This window comes from Pseudonaja textilis, chromosome 1 (assembly GCF_049901715.1).
Source record: "Pseudonaja textilis isolate UNSWEBS1 chromosome 1, rPseTex1.2, whole genome shotgun sequence".
Lineage (NCBI taxonomy): Eukaryota > Metazoa > Chordata > Lepidosauria > Squamata > Elapidae > Pseudonaja > Pseudonaja textilis.
Window position 1 is genome coordinate 158,723,115 of NC_141990.1, and position 20,745 is coordinate 158,743,859.

Below are 20,745 nucleotides of genomic sequence, written 5' to 3' on the forward strand. Positions count from 1 at the left end.
CAATCACAATTGGGGGGGATGGGTGATAAGGAGTGATGGAAAGGGTAATAGTAGTGTAGACTTTGTAATAGTTGAACAGTGTTGAGGGAATTATTTGTTTAGCAGTGATGGCTTTCAGGAAAAAACTGTTCTTGTGTTTAGTTGTTCTGATGTGCCGTGCTCTATAGCGTCGTTTTGAGAGAAGGAGTTGAAACAGTTTATGTCCAGGATGTGAGAGGTCTGTAAATATTTTCACAGCCCTCTTTTTGACTTGTGCAGGATACAGGTCCTTGATTGAAGGCAGGTGGGTAGTAATTGTTTTTTCTGCAGTCCTAATTATCCTCTGAAGTGTGTGCCTGTCCCGTAGGGTTGCAGAACCAAACCAGATGGTTACAGAGGTGTAGATGATAGACTCAATAATTCCTCTGCAGAACTGTATCAGCAGCTCCTTGGGCAGTTTGAGCTTTCTGAGTTGGTGCAGAAAGAACATTCTTTGTTATGCATATTCTGTAAATGGCCTCATTTACAGAATGTGAAATTATTCCCATAGAATTTAAATTTGGCAAATTTTATAAAACATTTTATGACATAACATAAAATGTCATGAAACATTTCCTTTTCTGATGTTTGACTGTGCTACACAGTTCAACATGGGCTATTTTCAAGGCAGATACATCTCTGAATGTATCCCAACTTTCCAATGAACATAGTACATTAAATGCTCTGTCATTGTTGAAGGAATTATGGAATCTGAAAAGGAATTATTTCTGAAACTCAGATTTCCACAAATAGCAGATTTTGTAAATTTCTTACAGAAACCTTTATGATTATTTCTAAAATCTGAAAGTTAAAAGTGAATAGAAAAATCAAGTTCTGTAAATATAATGAAATCTACACCTATAACTAAAAGAAAAAAAGTTATTGTGTGTGAGGGCACATATGTCTATACACACATAAATATGTGTGTGTGTGTGTGTGTGTGTGTGTGTGTGTGTGTGTGTATATACATACATACATACATACATACATATACATGCTTTTAAAGTTGTAGCAACTTTTTGGCAGAATCTCATCTGCCATCACCAGGCTTCTGTATAGTGTTCGTCTGTGAGTCAGACTTTCCCAGCCTTTTCTGTTTTAAATTTGGTGCTAGCCTACTGCTGTGCCATCTGTTAACTCGGAGCCAAGCTGCACTAAAAGCCTCCAATACAGAAAAAACAATGTTGCCAGCCAATCAAGACAAAAAAAGCTACAAAACAGACAGAAGACATTAGAAACACCAATCAAGCAGAACACAGCAAACTCCAAGACCAATAAACCAGACCAAGACTCCCAACCAATCAGGAAGAAGAAAAAAACCATTCTGGCACAGCAGTAGGCTAGCACTAAATTTAAAACAGAAACAGCTGTGAAAGTCTGACTCACAGACGAACACTATACAGAAGCCTGATGATGGCAGAGGAGATTCTGCCGAAACGTTGCTACAACTTTAAAAGCACAACTATAATGACGTAGGAAAATACCCGAACAAAGCTAAATATCATACATATATATATACATACATACACATACACTAATGGAAGAATCATGTCAGGTTCACTTTGGTTTGGCTCAGCAACTTCAAAGAGCATACAGACATGCTTCTTTTTAAATTAAAAGATTGGCTGTGTTTTATAAATGAAAGCCCCAATGTGGCTGCTTCATTTAAGATTGCCAAAGAATAAATCTAAGGAAAAATATTATAGCAAAATTTAGTCTAGCCTCTGCAAGTCTGTATTTGATAAAGCATAAAAGAAGCTGAAAGAATTAGGAAAACTATAGTTTTTTCACTTATATGGAAATATCTGAGGCGCTTATTTGAAAATGATGAGGAAAACATACTTTCCCAACAGATTATAACTATTCACAGAGACTTACCCTGAACTGTATAGCTAATTCTTCAGGCAGTGCAAAAGGCTCCCCCTTCTGACCTTTGGGTCCCTGGATTCCCTAAAATGATTGAAAATAAAAAATTTCAGCCATTTGTCGAGAATCGCCTGAAGATTTTCCTGCAGTAGACTGGCTGTTGGACTAAAAGACCTCCAAATTCCCTTCCACCATACAATTCTTTTTCTTGAGGATTCTACAGGATCATCTCAAATGCTGGGTACATGTAGAATTCTTTCTATTATTTTGGAAGTTGGGGATCATTAAGACAACTTTAAGGTTCACATCATAATTTATATGCGATTTCTGAAAATGTGAATGGCGGTTAGCAACTGAAATTATTCCAAGGGTTAATTGTGAAAAAAATAAAGAGAGTACAAAAGAGAGGCTTGGAGACCATGTGTGATGTTGGTACTGCAGATTGCTCTCCGCTTATTCTAAACCATCCAAATGAGAAGAGAGAGAAAAACTGGGCCATGTAGAGTCCATTTCCAAACTGAAAAGCCTGCAGTAAATTAGGGATTGTCAAGATTAGTTCTAGGATCAAATGATCAAGCCCCTCTTTTGTGGCTTCCAGATTATGTCCCTTTGAAAATAATGACTGAAAAACAGGAAAACATTTTCCCGCCATTATGAGATCAGATATAGTCTTGCTGTAGTTGTGTCCTCTGCCACACCACAATAATCACACCACAGCTAGGATGTGTCACTTACAGGGCACTTCACAGACTTAGTCAGCAATTCCACAGCTCTCATTGTGGGTTCCCTCTCACCTTATGGACCCAATTGGTCATATTCCTAATGTCCTTGCAATTGAAGCACACCTAGGCAGGCATATCCAGGAGTCCAGAGGTAGGGTCTTACAACCTGTGCTAGTTAACTAACTAACCAACACAACTAACACATATTTGTATCAGTTTTTCTTTTCAGAATCATTTGTCTTCTTCATGTCCACTGACAGTAGCAATGTTTATATTTTATGCAATTCATGTTCAAGCGGTTTGCTATATATAGTTGATACAATTTCTTCACATTTATTTCATACCATTTACTTTTCTCCTTAGAATATTGCAAGTTTTTGTCTGCTTTCAGAAAATAAGCAATATTAAAAAACAATCCAGAGCTTAATTGCTACAGCTTCAAAAAGTCTCGATAATTGCTGCCTGCTTGAAACTTCAATTTGACCAGAAAATCAGAAAACCATTGTTCACTAAAATCTTTTAGAATCGATTTTGCTAGCTTTTTCTTTTCTTGAAACATTAGGACAACAGATGGAAATTTATTATTATTAGTGCATAGACTTTGTTATCAGTTTAGACTATAAGCCTGGTTATTTGAAAAGGTACAAATTGGACTGTGAAAGACTATGCAATTGCTGTTGTTTTCACCATTTCTTATTTTTATTTTTTTGGTGGTGGTGGTAGTGATGCTGATATTACTGATTTGCAGTATTTCTTTATCAGTTGATATCTCAGAGGCATAGCCCTGGATGTTAAGATATTCAGTTTGACTGACATATAATTTTATTTATTTTTAATAACATCATGGGTATTTTATTTTAAATGTTTAATTAGAACAAATATACAAAGATCTGGAGACTGCAACATTTTTACTTTTGATAAGTAAGTAAATTGTATAATAGCTATAAAAATCTTTTTCTCTTATTATCGTTCATCTACTATTTCTCTATTGCCGGACTGCAGACCTATTTTACCTAATCTGAAAAACTTCTCCATGATTTTATTTCTAAACAGAAACTACGTGGATATATATGTGTATCTGGCCTAGTTGGTATCCATCTCTTGTAATATGGTTCTTTGTCTCGCTTTGTCTATATGACAACATGGCACTTTGGGATTTTTAGATCCTGAGAAAGCATATCATGTAGGGAAGCACAAAACCCTACTGTCCTTCTAACTGTAAGTCCTACAATGTGCTTGAACCCTTGTAAGTGCTTGAAGAGCCCAAGCTGTCTCACAACTCAAGATGCTTGATGATGTGTCTGTGTCTGATTGCCTTCAGCAAATCTCACCATGGGAGCCCACGTAGATAGGAACTAATGTTTGCTGAATATTTCAAGCCGTTCTGCTGTGGAAATAAGATTGCCATCTGGACTAATCCCCCTGGTATTCTGACCCCTGGTAAAGTATATCATTCTACATCTTGGGTTCCAGACATACAGAAGTTGTAATGTAACCTTCATGCAGCTGAAAAAGAAATAAACAAAAGAACATCCTAAACTATCTCCCTCATTATAAAGTAACTCGGAATAAAAAAAGATAGATCCTCAGCACTCTATCAATCACAGCTCCTCCAATGACCCATTGCTATGTATCTAAACATTAGTTATCATTGATTAACAAATTAAAATATTTGTTTACACAGTCAAACTCTTTCCCTCATTTGAAATTAAAATTTGCTATCTTCATAGAATGAGCAAACAATTCTTCAAATGTCATCTAATTTTGTCTAAAAGTAACAAAGCTATTTCTATGAATTAGGAATTTAGATGATCCCTGATCCAACTCCATTTCTATTTCTTTGAATAGCAGGGTTCATTTTTGTGGTGTTTTTTGCCAAAAAGTACCCTCAACAAGATACTTTGCTTTCTCAGATACTGCTCACCAAACAGAGGAAAATTAATTATTTCTTCACTTTAAAATATGCTATGTATCCCTATGAAACTGAGCAAGTTCATTCAGCACAGAAAGGACAAGTATATTTGCAACTTTATTAATGTGTCTCAAAAGAACAAAGAAGGAAATTTCCCCCTCCTTTAAAAAGAAAGATCCTGTAAATTATTATGGATTTTCCCCTCCAAAAATTATCATTATAATCAATCATGGTCCTCAACTAATGTACTAATATTGTGAACACATAGGATGACTGAACTCCAAAGTTTTCCAGAATGACTACTAGTCAACCTGGAATTTCCTTCTGATAATTATGTTTCAGCTCTAGGCAATGCACCATTTGTAGCACTTCAGCATATAATCCTAATGTGGTAGATTCACAAGAATGGAAACCCTTTTCTCTCATTTAGTAGACGGGAACAATTTACTCTTGATTTTGCTGCTAGCTTTAAGTTGACATATTTAGTGTTCATAACTTACAAAAAAACCAGGAGTCCCGGCAGGTCCCTGAATTCCCTGTGGACCTGGATCTCCCTTGGTCCCATTGCAACCATCATGGCCTGGTTTTCCTCTTGATCCTCCCTGACCTGGATGACCCTGTGGAAACAAAATAAATACAGTTATGACCTGCTGTTTTTGCTTTCTTCTTCTTGGTTTTCTTGGAATTCTTAAAAGTTCTTACATTAGTGCAAGCAAGTGTTCTATAGGGAAAATGGAGTAAAAAAAGTATTTTTTAATTCTTTTCTATTAAGAATACTATTCTATAGTTCAAACCATATATCTTTGAGAATATGAAAAGAAAGTAGAAACAAACTAGGATATCAGCAGAAACAGAAATGTATAGATAACAAGTAGGGAACAATAGCATATTTTTAATATCTTTGCATTCCTTGCGTTCAAATAGTTAAGATAACTAAAATCCAATTTAAATATGGCATTAAGTGAATAAGAAGACCTTCCTGAGGCTGCATTCTATATGTAATCTTTTGGAAGTTGTTGCATTCTGTATATGTATGACCTGCCCTGACAAATGTGTAGTGAATAGGCTTAGTAACTATAATAAAAAGGAGGTCTTTTTCCAGGAAATACAGTACATAGTTTAGCAGCAAGCGAATTATTTTTACCAAGACAAAAATCAAACCCAGGTGTGCTTGGATCAAAAGCAGAAGATAGTGACCTGAAGTTAGCAACATTTTGAATCAAGAGTGAACGATAAAGAGGAGTAAATCCTTAATTCTCCATCAAGAACCCATTTTTCCCCATCAGTTGCAAGGGTCTAAGAAATCAGTGCCACTGATTTATCCAGCCAGCCAGCATTCTATATATCTTGTCAATTAAACTGCAATTCTATGAACTGCAGACTAAGCACTACAACAGAGTATAAATGGTGTTTCATTCATTAGGTATTGAAGCTCATTGGAACCACAGAATGACTGTGTTGTACTGTGTGGGGAAATATCTTTTTATGCTAAAAAAAATGCATTGAGAATTTGTCCAGTTCTACATCTCTAAAGATTATTGTAAATGCCACTTTTACCATTAGAGGAATGGGAGGGTTTTATTGTAATTATTAAAAATATTTTTCAACATAGTTTTAGAATATTGGAGAGGAATTTTAAAAAGTGTGTTGACAAATATCTATGAGTAAATGAATGTCATTAAAATGTGTGTGAATACTATTGATATGCCTTTTCCTATCCTAATTCTATGGTGGAAAATGGTTTCCATAAGTATCCTATAAGTTGTTCATGAAAATAAATCACTCTAGCATACCATCACTTCTCATGCAAATTTTGTTGTATTTTAAGTCTGTGTGTTAGAACTGAGGAAGAAAAGCAGTCACTAATCAATTTTTTCAATTATTCTTCTTTCCTACTGAAAACAAATGGCTGAAATTTTATTCATAGCTGATTTATATTTTTGTTATTCCCATTGTTAATATCAAATTGTATAAGAGAAAATGAGAAATAGTTACAGAAGGTAGGAGTTATTATTGGATCCCCCCGCCCCCCAAGGATTTAGCTTACTACCAAATCTAAATATTCCTGGGAGTGACCATTGGAAAAGGGTAAGGTTTTTTTTTTAGCTTGCTGACTCATTCTTGGAGCAGACAAATGTACAAATTCAATGTTACCCAAAATAAAATAATATTCAGATCACATGCTCAGGACAATGGTTTCCAGAAGGAGAAATCATCAAGATGGGGAAGACAGATTAGTGAAGGAAGAGAATCATTCTTGAATTCAGAAGCTCTGGAATAGCTCAAAATGGAATTTTTCAGACTGCAAAAAGTGTTACGTCAAAAACTAATTCCAAATGTCCCTGGCTGGATGTTGCATGCCAGCCATTTTGAGGTAGGAGAAATAGACAACCCCACTATGCCTTCTATTTGTTTCCTAAAGACACTTAAATACACAGCAGCTATTTAGCATTTTAGAGGAATATATATCAAGGAAATAATATTATATCTCTACATTGACAAGCATATATGCTCCAAGTAATCTCCAAGAAGGGCCAAACAAGGCAATAATAAATGGTGGTGAGTGTTCTTGCTCCTTTGTGCTTATCTAAGCTATGTGAAAATATAGAAATATAGAAAATTATATTAAGCTTATTATACATGATAAATAAATCCTCCATTGTCCTTCATACTTGAAAATTACTCCTGGATAGTTTTCCAGATCATGTGAATATTAAATTTGTGTAATCACTGCCCTTAAAATCACATGGCTTGCTTTTTACTTTTCTCTGTCTTCAGGATATATTCTGCATCATCCGCAGGCGGCTTTTCCTTGTGTGACCTTATATTACCTTTCATTTGCTGCCTGAAGGCAAGTCCCATGAAAGTTAATGCAACATCCATATGTGGAAAAAGAAAAGCATTTTCTAGCTTTAGCTCTGCACTGCAAAACACATTAGAAGAGTGGGTGAATGAGTCAAGCAGCTGAAAATAGCCATTTGGAATTTCATTTTACTGATGCATGTGGGTGGTAAAAAAATGTTCTGATGTCAAAGGGCATGGAAGAGGAAGCTGGTATTGGGAAATCTGTCTGGGGATTTCTGTGAAAGTGTCTAGGAATAAATGTACTTTGCTTATTATTTTATGCAAGGCAGCACTTAGAAACTGTTAGCCCAAGAATGCTTCTCCCTGCATTTCTCATGGCTCTCATGTCCAGAATTTGGCAAAGGGTGATGTAATAGATGTTTAAAATTTACACCAGATCGTTTTCTATTTAAATGCTTTTCAAGGGAATATTGCTATACCCCAACATTGTGGACAATTTGCTAGGGAACATTGTAGAGAAGGTGCATTACAACTTCAAAGGACTCTGGAAGAATAGATAATTTTTCAGTCAGGGTTCAGATCTGGGTATAGAACTGAGATGGATTGATAGCACTCTTGTATGACCTCTGGTGGGAGAGGGGTGGGGTGGTGAGTCTCTCTTGTTTTTCTTGACTTCTCAGCAGCTTTTGACACCATCAATCACAGTGTGCTTCTGCACCAACTTCACTACCATCTGGGGGTTGTGTAGTGCTGCTTCTCCTTCTTCTTCAAGGTTGGTTCCAGGGCAAAGAGATCCAGCCTGTGGCTCTCTTCCTTTGTGAAATTCCACAGGGCTTGGAGCTCTCTCCCCTCCTATCTAACATCTACATGAAGCATGAAGCTGCTGGTTGAGTTTGGAGTGAGATATCATCAGTGATACTCAGCTTTATATCTACACACCAGGCTGTCTGATTGATGCTGTGGAAGTTCTGTCTCAGTGGCTACAGGCTATGGAGGCCTGGATTGGGTGCATCAGGTTTCAGCTTACTTCAAGCAAGACCAGGTGGCTCTGGAGTTTTGAACCCCCTGGTTCTGGGGAACCTTCCCTCTTTGGTTTGGGATGGGATGGCACTGCCCTAGATAGATCCAGTGCATAATCTCAGAGTCCTCCTGGATTCATGGCTTCTTCTTAAAAAGCAAGTAGAAGCCATGGCTCAGTTGCACTTGTTCTGGGATCATATTTTGTATTATTTGTTTTATTTTAAGCTGCTTAAAATAAATGTCACATAAAAGTGAGGCGAGTGCTAAATAAATCTACTAAAGAAATACTTAAAAATAGATTTCTCTTCAGGATGCAAACCATTAATCTTTAATCTCTGCTCTCTTTTTTGACTATGTCTGAGATCTAAGATCCAATCCACCAAGATCATGGGACAGCGCATCATGAAAATTCATCAGCATCGCCTATGTATAAACAGCTAAAAAAACATTTATTTCATCCACTGTTTAAATAACTTTTTAAAAACATGATTATGTTTTGTTTTTAATGCTGATTTTGTATTTTATACTAGTCTTGAGTTTGGCTGGAGAAAAAATGAGCTGTTTATTTTATCATATGCATTATTTGGTTATTTATAACTTGAATTATTTACAGGAAAGACTATCATAATAGTTTCACATTTCAATACAAGGAACAAACATTTACTTACAGGAATTCCATCTGCACCGGGAAACCCTGTGACTCCTCTTTGTCCCTATAATGAAAAGGGACACATGATGATGTAGTCACCTACTTTTTGCATTTGTTCTTCACAGTGGAATTGACTTCTTAGAAGTTATAAAATTACCACTTCTCCTTTGGGTCCAGTAATGCCAGGTCTACCTCGTTCACCTTTGTCCCCTTTGTGCCCTGAAAGTCCCGGTATGCCCATCACTCCCGATGGTCCGGGGGGTCCTTGTTGTCCAAGCAATCCTGGCTGGCCCTGTAAACAACAATCCACAAAAGTTTTCAGTTACTGCTAAAAATAGACAAGGTGTATCTGCACAATAATGAGTACTTCTGCCTTTGCAGTTTATAAAAACTGCAGGATCACAAAACTTAAACCAAATTTAGTGTGAGTTTAATGCTAATGCCCAGTCAGAAATCTGCACAGTGTTTCATTAGGGAGCAGTTTTTCCACATTTCCTATTGATCATTAAAATATAAAGATGATGAAAGTATTGGCCAAAAGTAGCTTCTCCTGTCAGCAGATGCCAAGGGATTCCCAGGGTAAGATACCATCAATAGAATCAATCAAAATATGATACTTATCCAGAACCAGGCAGAAGACTGTGGATGTTCTAAGGCAACATCTTGAGCGAAGAAGTGCATGAAACATGACACTGAATCCCAGGAAGACAGAATAGTTATTCATTCAGAAAGCATGAGTTTCTGCTGGCCCCTTTGCTCTAATTCTGGGCAGGGTTGCTTTTACCTTGAAATGTATGGTCAACAACTTGATCATCCTCCTAGATTCATGTCTTTACCACAGGTGGAGAATATGATGGGCGAAGGGGATTTGACCAGATTCAGCTTTTGAGAAAAGGTGGTTTTAGTGTTAGCTGCTCATAGCTCTTTCTACTTTGAAGATGGACTACCTAATATGATCTATTTATATTTATTCCATTGAAGGCTGCTTCAATTCCATTGAAGGCTACTTGAAATTCAATGATCCTAGGTAAGAACTGTTTTGGAAGCATCATATCAATAGTGTAAGCAAGGGATGCCCCGGTTTCCTGCTTGTTTCCAAGTACATTTCAAATTGCTAGTTATTACTAATAAAGACTTACACAACTTAAGTTCAGGTTATCAAGGTTAGGGACCATCTGCTTCCTAAAGAATATATATCATTTTGTTCAGTTCACTTGTAACAGGGCACTTGGTTTTCAGCAAAATAAAATGGCTTGGATTGGAAGTAAGCCTTCTCCACAACTGTCATCTCCATGTGGAATAGGTTGCTTCCTCCCTCAATTCCTACATTTCTGTAGAGAAACAAAATACTGGCTATTTAAGAGAGCATTTGGGGCTTGAGAGATGTGATTTGTTCTAACTATTACAGTTAATTACATTTTAAGTGTTGTTTCTGTTTTTCTGATAATTGTACTGTATTATTATTTTTATATAAAGAGCATTATTGTTGTTGCTGTTAATTTATGAGTTTTCTTACTTGGATATTAGCAGCCTGGAGTCTTTAGAGCTGTAAAAGTTAGTTGGGTAAATAATAAAGAACCACTAATAATAAACTCTGTCTGAAACAAATGCTCATACAAAAAAGAAGGCCTACATTGCAATGGTGCAATTCCATTGTCAGACTTGGAAGCCATATTTTACTTAGAAGCTTTGAGGCTGCCATATTTTAGTGCCTGGGAATTTGGGAGGGGCGATTTCATAGAGAGGAGGAAGTTTAGACTCAACAACATTCTTCCCAAAAGTCAAGGACAAGTTTCCCTGCACCTGGAGAAGAGGGTCTGGAGGAATGTCTCCAGTTGGAACGATGGTTGATTGGACAATGTGACGGACTGGTGGGTGCAGGGGATGGGATATGATTTTCAATTGGGAAGGGAAAACCTGGAAGTCTCAGATTTGGATTTTCCCAGATGAGCCAAAAGGACTTTTTCAATAAATTCTTACTTGGTTGAACTTTGTTTCTGAGTGCTGAATGAAATCGGGAGTCATTGGAACGCGGACAGCTGTTTTTTTTATAAGCCAGGGGAAATGCCCCTGCAATTTTGCAAATGGAAAGCTTCCTACAGTAAGGGGAAGCCTGAAGAAAACTCCTACAACCCCTCTCTGCTTCTCCAGGTGCATTCAGTATGGCTACATACTAGACAAATAAAAATAATTATGAAATGGTAACAAAGAGACATGAAAATAGTAAATCTTTACTGCCTTCTAGTGATTATCTAGATGTTTGCAGATCAGATATAATACCCTATTTTTACTCAGGCACCAACACTGAAATAAAGGTTAATATCTTGGTTTCTCTAAATGGGAAAATCTTAATAAGCAGTTGTAAAACTGTATCAGTGAACCAGAGTGTGTAATTTCTATTGATACAAGGTACAAAATTGCCCAGAGCACACTTCCTGATTTCATGGCTGCCTTTGCTTCATCACAGCCGTGCAATTAAAGTCTCTCCCAGTTCAAAGAAGATTGTCAGAACTGATTTTGCAAACATTATGGTTGTAGAAGGAATGTTGTTGGTTTCACACACTGCAATTAGTCATATTACAATATATTTTGCTTTATTTGGCTTAGCAACCTGTGGGAACCCACCACTGTGCTCTCTAAACCATGGCTTATGGGATGTGAACCAGGATGCAAAAACTTATTCAAGTGTCCCTGGATACTTGGCACAATGTGCGAAACTAGTACTTGTGTTTGCCATCACTAGCATATTTAATTTGTTGGAAGCCAACTCCAAATCCCTATTCAGTCAGGAAATCCTGAATAAGGATTTTAGCCAAAACATGTTGGGCTTCATGTCAAAACACCAATTTTACAGCATACAGTTCTTCAATTTTTAATCATTTTTAATTTTTCAAATAGACCTTTAGATGTCACTAGCTGCCTTCTTAACATTATGTATAGAGCTGCACTTTTAGGAAATTGGGACCTTCAATAACTCAAGTCCCATAATGGTTGGAAGGTTAACAGAGAAATTACGAAGGTGAAGCATTATTTTTACTTTCGCAAAATCCACCAAAGGAAATGCCAATGGACAGCAGTCTGTTTACTGGCACCTTCTGTGGTGGCTACTAAAGTATCCCTGATTCCTTTATTTTACTTGGTTTTATTTTATAAGTGGGAATTTGGTATGTATGGCCACTTTTTTTAGAAAATAAAAGATGGGTAATTGCTTTTTTGGAATTGTGCCCAGCTGGTAAACTAAAAAAACATCACCATCCACCCTGGAAAGCCAGAAAGAGTGGTAAGTGATAATCATCTTGGTGACCTTGGGCCAGGCACTCTCTCTCAGATCAACCCACCACACAGGGCTGTTGCTGTGGCTAAAATAGAAGGAGGAAGATGTTTGGATATGTTCACCACCTTCAATTATTTGTAAAAATAATAAAATTCAGGATACAAACAAACAAATAGCCTATCAATAGTTGTGGTGGATGATTAAATAAAAGACCCCCATGAAATTTCATGAGAATTAAAAATTATTACGAAAACAGATTAGGATAGTTCTTATAATCTAAAAATACTAAAAGTATTTTTGTTATTGGCCCTATCAGCCACATGAGGACTATGGATTACATTTTGTGACAACATTACAATTACTTGCAAATTTGAAACATGTTCATCTACTGATAAAGCCTTTTCTATTTGTTTCCTGTACTCTATACAAGAAGATTGTATTTATAATGGCTAGCAAACAAATTCACATTCTACAAAAATGAAATGCAACCATTTCCTCTACCACAGGGTTGCCAAACTTGACTTCATTGAGGACTGCATCAGGGTTGTGTTTGATCTCTGGGGTGGGGGCAGCAGGGGCATGGCTGGGGTGGGCTTGGCTAGCTCGACATCACTCATGTCAGAGGCACCTGTGGTGGCCAAGTGCTAAGGCAGGATTTACCTCAGACCCTCCCTCCCTCTCATTATAATCTCCTTCCTTCCTCCCTTCCCTTCCTTCCTTCCTTCCTTCCTTCCTTCCTTCCTTCCTTCCTCCCTCCCTTCCTCCTTCCTTTCTTTCCTTTCCTTTCCTTCTTTTTCCTTCCCTCTTCATTCTTTCTTCTTCCTTCCCCTCTTTCCTTATTTTTTCTTCCTTGCTCTTTGCATTTTTCCTTTTTATTTGACTGTCCTCTTCCCCTTTCTCCTTTCCTGTCTCTTCTTGAATGCTCAAATGCAAAAGGGGAAACATTTCTCCTTTTGTTTTGCTTTCAGTTTGTTTTGCCAGCCCTCTGCCAGTGAAAACGGAGCTCGGCCACGATGGCCTCCTGCAGCCCTCTGCCAATGAAAATGAAGCTTGAGGGGGGAATGCCCCATTTTTGGCCGCAATGGCCTCCTGCAGCCCTCTGCCAATGAAAATGGAGCTTGGGGAAGGTGGCGTGTACGGCTCTGTTTTTGCTGGCAGAGGGCTGCAGCAGGTGGCCCTTCTGAGCTCCCTTTTCCCTGGCACAGGCCCCACAGGCTGTTCCTTTGCTGTTTCCAGGGCAGCCCCACTGGATCTAAGCATCCAGCCATGGACCTTGAGTTTGACACCCCTGTTCTACATATTCTTGGTTCATTCCACCTGCAGGACAAGTTATGAGATCACATTGCTTAAAATGTTAACAGTCCAAGCTGTTTTTTAAACCAGGAGACTTCTACAGGTAATCCTCGACTTACGATCATTCTGTTCAATGACCATTCATAGTTACAACAGAATTGAATGGTGTTTACAACTAGCCCTTGTAGTTCCAGTCATCCCAAATCCCCATGGTCATGCAATCATTATCTGGGCACTTGGCAATTGTTTTGCATTTACAATCAGTTGCAGCACCTTGCAGTTACATGATCCCCATCTGTAACCTTTCTTGCCAGCTTTTACAGAAAATCAGCAGGCAAGCCAGCAGGAAAGGTTGCAAGTTGCTGGGGTAAATCTCCCCCACCTAAACACTCTGCCTCAGCCTCTCTGTGCTTGCCCTGTGCCAGCTGTTCATGCCCCCTTGTGCATCCTCCCTCACATCCTCATGCACCTCCCTGAGCCTTATCACACCTCCCTTGCATCCTTGTGCACTATCATACACTTCAACACACTCTCCCTCTCTGACCTTTGCCCCACTTCCCTTGCATCCTTGTATAACCTCCCCAAGACTGCTGCCTCTCTCTCACACTCTCACCCCATCACTCTCTCCCCCACTCAGCAGCAGGCACTTACCTGCTACCTGCCTGGCAGTCTGCATGCATGCCGCCTGGGACTTGCACCTTCCTGTCAGCTTCTTGGCAGTGGAGAGCTGGCAGGAAGTTGCCTCATCTAGTAATTTAACTAGAAATGGCAACAAGGACTGCAGGGATTGCTGTAGTTAAGCAATGTGGACACATTTTAAGACCACATCATTTAGTGACAGAAATTTGAGTCCCAACTGCTGTTGTAAATTGAAGACCACTTGTATAGCTGAGAAAAATAACCTATACATTGTCGTAATTAAAAGTAACTCGATTTACAAAGCAGTTTTGTAACATAAAAACAACAAATGTGGAATATACCCCAAGCTGAAGAGCTTTGCCAGTACCATGAGCACTAATTTACAAATATGTTCCAAGAATTTTTTGCTACTTGTAACATGTATTGCTATTATGAGTCAGAAAAGAAGCTCTGAAAGGGAACTATTACATTCTCTGAAATCCCACATCATTGTTCATGAGGTCCAAAGCATTCCCCTTTTGTCTCCTGTTAGGAGTCAATATGACATGAATGTCTGACTGAAAGTATGCAATAACATCTCAGTTTCATAAAGCAAGAAATTACTGACTCTTTTCTTCATGCTTGTAATTTTACTCTCCATCCCCATTCACAGCTTATTTTAATAACAGGATGTCTCTACTTCATCAACGTTTCCCAATCAGTCTGACTAGAAAGTTATTAACAGAAACTAGAATCTTGGTTGATAATCCTTATTTATTTCAAGGAATGCAGATGTACATTCTGGATCAGAATTCCAGGCACATTGAAGCATGATACTTATCTACCCTGGCATATATCCCCAATGAACATTTTGATCTGACAGATGTGTTTTTCATATAAAAATATCATAACCTAAATAAAACATCAATCAACAGTACCTAAAACATTTATCAAATGTACACCCTTTTAAATAGCCACCACACTTTTAGTATACCTGAAAGCATCCACACTTCCATCAGAGTCTTGGTAGCTAGTGACATAAGTGGAGACCTGGCTTCAAAAATTCATTGCCTTCCCTCTTTAAAATTACATCCCCTCAGAAATTTGGATGGCTTCCAGTCCTGTTAACCTTTTGCAAAGCATTGGGGACATTCAGGGGTGAGATTCTACAGGTTCGCCCCTATTCACTAGAACCAGTTGTTAACATTCTAAGCAGTTTGGAGAACCGGTTGTTAGAAGAAATTACTGGCCTAATCCTGTAAGGAAGGCAGGAAGGAAACATTCTGGTGTTTCTTACAGAAACTGCCTCTCTGTTAACCCTTATTACTTTCTTGGCAGGACTGGACTTCCTGTCTCAGGAACTTCTCTGGAGTTGTTTTCCCCTCCTTTGCTGGTACTTTGCTTGTGTGGAGTGACCATTCAAAGTTACAATGGCACTGAAAAAAGTGACTTATGACTGTTTTACACTTACGACTGTTGCAGCATCCCCACAGATGAGAGGCCAGGCGAGGAGATGCGTGCCTCGATGTGAGTGATATTGAGTTGGCCACACCCAGCCAATAACATGACCACCAAGCCATGTCCACCCAGACACATGACCACCAAGCCATGCCCACCACCTAAGCCACGTCCATAGAACTGGTTGTTAAAAATTTGAATCCCACCCCTGGGGACATTGCTGTTTCCCCAGGCATTTGCTCAGTGGAATGGGTTTTGTTATTCTTGGGGTCATTATTTACCCTGGGCACTGGGGGAGATGAAGAGTTATGTGTAGTGGATTTATGTTTTGATCCTGTAAGCCATCATAGCTATATGTGTGAGATGGGTGGTTATATAAATAACATGTATGTGTATATGTATAAATAAATATTTGGAATGCCTGTATGCAGATCTTTTTTTCTGAACAAGGTACCTTTCTGCAAGCATCCTCCCCCTTTAGTTCAGGACGTCAGGGTAAAGACCAGGGTATTATTCAGCAGTCATGAGTTTTGCCAGGTAACAGGGAAAACAGTGAAAAGTTTCTGTGCCTTGCATTTCTGACAGGATGCTGATAGTGTCTATTGTAATATAGGCTTGTTTTTCCTCATAGCATCACAATAGATGTCAGGAGCTGGACAAAATGGCTGATCTCTAGATCCAGTTATGCCAGAGAAGATTTACAATCTATAAGTCTCCATTTTTGATTCTATATAACTCTCTTTTTTACTCTTTTTTTTCTTTTTTTTACAGTTTGGAAAGTAATGAAGACATGAAAGTGATGAAGTACTGCCTCAAAGTGATGGCTGGCTGGAGACCGTCACACGTTGGGCGTCACTGACATTCCACTGCAATCATTTGGATAGTGCAGGTACAGTATATTTCATAGAACTGAGATGACATGATGAACTGTAGCACAATTTGAGAGTTTGTGCCTTCATCTTTGGCTGGAAAGGGCCTGCTAAAATTGTACAAGTGCTTCTGCAGTAGCATAGAGGAGGAGGAACTCTTCCAAGCAATTAGAATAGGTCTGAGCTCAACAATAGGCTTAGAGTACAATGTAGGGAAGGTGGAGTAGAATATTTCGCTACTCATGGTCTCTTTTCCGCACATATTGCAATGACTTCCTCTTCCTGTTCAGGGCTCTTCAGTGTTAATCAGTATCAATATACTAGGTTCCAGCTGGGTTCCTATGTAGACATCTGCCTTTGCTAGAGCAGCTGCTTATCATATGGTAACCAAGCAGAATTAATCTTACCCCATTCATTGCCTAATTTCCTTATTGCATCCATAATATGTAAACTAGTCTTTTCTTTTCTTTTTTTGTAATTCCCAGGCATTTCTTTGCCTCCCTGTGGAATCAAAAAATCAATCTTATCCAACAAATCAACTGAGATATTATCCCTTCCATTCACATCTTTTTGTTCATATTCCAAGGTCGTGTGTGTGTGTGTGTGTGTGTGTGTGTGTGTGTGTGTGTGTTCTAATGGCATCCTTATCTTGCAAGACATGCTTGCTTGACCGTGGGATACTGAGTAGAAGACAAATGACCCTGAGGCCCATAGGCTGGGAGGTGGGTGTGGGACAAATTCTTTTGCAGCTCAAGCTGTTTCCTGGATTGTTAAACAGTTTTCAGAGATGCTTGTCTTATTTCTTAGTTTATCATTTGGTTTGATTTTGATAGGACACCTTGGCTAGTATGGCAACAAACTGGCAACCATGGAATAAATATATTATCTCACAGCACTTAGATGTATCAAATGTAGATTTGCCACAGCATGTTGTCTCATCCACATTTTCTTAAGCTGACAAGAATTCAAACCAGTATAAGCAGGCCAGTACTGGCTTGTGTCAGGTAAGTGCTTAAATGTCCTTAACACCATGATGTATAAAAGCAAACTACCGAAACTGTATTACTGAGATTTTAAAAAATAGCAATATGTGCCCAATTGAGGATAAATTATTCTTCTGTATGATGTATACCTGGAATGTCCCTAACTGAACCTTCCAACAGTTATAAAAATATAATCCAAGAGACACACTGTTTAATATTGCTTCCAGGAGAAATAAGCAAGCATAGATGATGATGATGATGGCAGTGGTGGTGATGACAATGATGTTTTGGGAGCTGCCTGACTCAAACCTTTATTTTTCCTCCTAACAGAGGAGGCAACCAAAGCTAAACTGACATCCCAAATGAGAGTACATCAAAGCCCAAAATTTAATTGGATGTTTGTTGCCCTTGGGCCATGATGGTGAACCTATGCCACACATGCCGGAACTGGCACACAGAGTCATTTCCCCCAGCATATAAGAGCTTGCCCGGAAGAGCCCCACTGCACATGTGCACACGCCACCGCAACCCGACAGCTGATTGTCAGGTATCTGTCACGGTGGGCGGGGAGACACGTGTGCATGCGCAGAGATGCAAAGTGTGCACTGGGGGTCGCGGGCGCAGGCACAAATAGATGGCATGCGAGAATGATTGCATGCACATAGACGTGCAGCATGCAGCGGAGTGATTGCACATGCATGTGCAGAGGAATCATGCGTGCATGCACAGACCTGCGGCATACGGCAAGGGGAATCATGCGCACATGCACAGATGCATGGCACTGCAAGGGAATCATGCACACATGTGCAGATGTGCAACACACTGTGAGGGGATCGCGCGCGCAGGCGCAAGGGATGGAGTGGGGCCAGCACGCATTGCCTTCTGTGTGCTGGCACGTGAGCATGAGCACACAAGCGTGTACGCAATTATCAGCCCAGGAGCCAAAAAAGGTTTGCCACCGCTGCCCTAGGGCTACAGAGACCATGGATGATGATACTATACAGGGATACCACTGGACCCAACAAAGCTGGAAAATTCAACTCAATGGGGAGAGACCTTTTTTTTTTTCTTTAAACCAAAATATTTATATTAATGCCAGCAGAATTGCAACTCACATTTTCATTGCTGTTTGATAACTGTATAACCCAAATTAGATTCTTCTTTTGCTAAATTTGATCAGCATAATAGTAAAGACACAGTGCCATCTCTGCAAAGAAACTGAAGAAACAGTGGACCACCTACTTAGCTACTGCAAGAAGGTCACACAGACTGACTACAAACAATGGCATAGCAAAGTAGCAACAATAGTGCATTAGAACATCTGCAAGAAATAACATTTGCCTGTAAGCAAGAATTGGTGTGACCACAGATTAGAAAAAGAAATGGTGAATAAAGAAGCTAAAGTGCTCTGGGACTTTAGAATTTAAACAGATAAATATTTAACACATAATTCTAGACATAACAATTGTCAATAAGAAAGACAAAATGTCTGGATAGTGGATGTGGCAGTGCAGAATAGAAGAGAAAGAGAAATTAGAAAAAAATAGCAAAATACAAAAACTTGCAGACAGAAGTAGAACTACTATGTCAAAAGAAAGGAAAAATCGTACCAATAGTGATAGATGTCTTCAGTGCAATCCCAAAACAACTGAAACATCATGTGAACACTATTGGCCTGGACAAAATCACTATCAGTCAATTGCAAAAGTAGCTTTATTTGGAGCATCTTGGGGAATATCTTTAACACATCAAACAACAATATTTGCCTTTGCCCACTCGATATTTGGATAAAAATGCCAAATCCAATCTAAACATAATGAATTATTATTATTTATTACACATTGTCCAACTCCCAAAGATTCTGGGATTGTTTGGGATTATAAAATTAAAGTTAGAAGAAAACTTGAAGTTAGCAATCTCTCTATTCAAGAGATTCAGTCTCTCTATCTCTCTAATACTTGCACACCTTTTAAATTTGACTCTACCTCAAACAATCAAGAGAGGACTGATGAATCGACAATATCTTGCTACCCTTTTGCCAATATAGCTGGGAATTAATTGTCAATATACACTTTTATTATTCAATGTGACAGGAAACATTGAATTCTTGGTCCAAACATCTGGAGGGCACCAGGTCAGAGCTGCTTTTAAATGTTTGCAACTCTAAATTAGATTAGGCTATTATTTACAAGACATTGTGAGGACATTATCTCAATAAGATTCCTAAATAAACAAAAAAAACCCAAAACAAATAAATTATGATGATATTTGGGAAGAAATAGGGCATTGGACTCTTGCGGCTGTAAAACAGATGTGTTGGAAACTTTTGAGACTAAAGCAATAATTCTCCTCTCTGTGTAAAAATAATGCACTCTTACAATAAAGGGGTTTTTCAATGTAATTCTTCTAAAATACTAACAGAGGAAAAACCGATCCCACAAAGTTTGGTCTAATTATCCTGTAATTTACTGTTCAAACATTTGAGATTTAGTCCCAGGAAATGAATTCCAATATCATGATTCAGCTCTGAGATGGTTTCTTTTTTTAATTACAAATAAGAGCACAATTAGCATACAATTCTCGTGAAAATGCTTACTTAGAAATCCTATCCAATAAAGCTTGTGAATGCCAGATTCTTCCTTTTGGACAGAAGTAGCTCAAAAAACCTGACAAGGATCTTTTTTCTTCAAAAATTCAAAACAGTTTTTTAGGTGTTTTTGTAGACTATTTGAACTTTAAGGTAGTCTATAATGTACTCTAGTACACAATGACCAACTGAGGATTTGGCTATAGAACCAGGGAGTGGGACTGATAGTAGTATTGCTCACCAAAAGCATGTGGACAAGTACAGTAATACTACAAAAAGGATAAAATTTACATTTTAGTATTGTTTTATTAAACTTTTATCATTTTTGTCAGCTCAAATTTGGCAAAAAATACAGAATTAACGATATCTCAGTGAATGTCAAGATTCAAATTATTAGGTCAAAAGTGTCCTTTTAAATAAGCCATAAGATGCTAAAACTTTGGATTTATATTTTGTGCCCCCTTTAATATGGATATGCCTATTGGCCATTCTGCTTAAAAGTTTGCATGACTTAATAATGAGATTGCCTTATATGGCTGTATGATCAAAACAAGGATGTCTACCTGCTATGACTAATGGGAGTGACTTGTCCAATTATAAAACAGCTGCCATTTTATGTAGCCATTGTAAATATAATGGAAAGCAGATGGGGAAGCAACTTAAGGGCACCC

The 20,745-nt window shown here is 38.4% G+C and overlaps 1 protein-coding gene across 1 annotated transcript in view; it reads right to left on the reverse strand.

Moving 5' to 3' along the window:
* COL4A2 (collagen type IV alpha 2 chain) overlaps positions 1–20,745 on the reverse strand; it is a 164,385-nt gene that overhangs the window by 86,073 nt on the left and 57,567 nt on the right. The window contains exons 5-8 of the mRNA XM_026707722.2: positions 9,150–9,284; positions 9,012–9,056; positions 5,019–5,135; positions 1,897–1,968 (exon numbers count right to left, since the gene is read on the reverse strand). Coding sequence (XP_026563507.2) covers positions 1,897–1,968; positions 5,019–5,135; positions 9,012–9,056; positions 9,150–9,284 — 369 coding nt within the window. The remainder of the gene's footprint in view (positions 1–1,896; positions 1,969–5,018; positions 5,136–9,011; positions 9,057–9,149; positions 9,285–20,745) is intronic.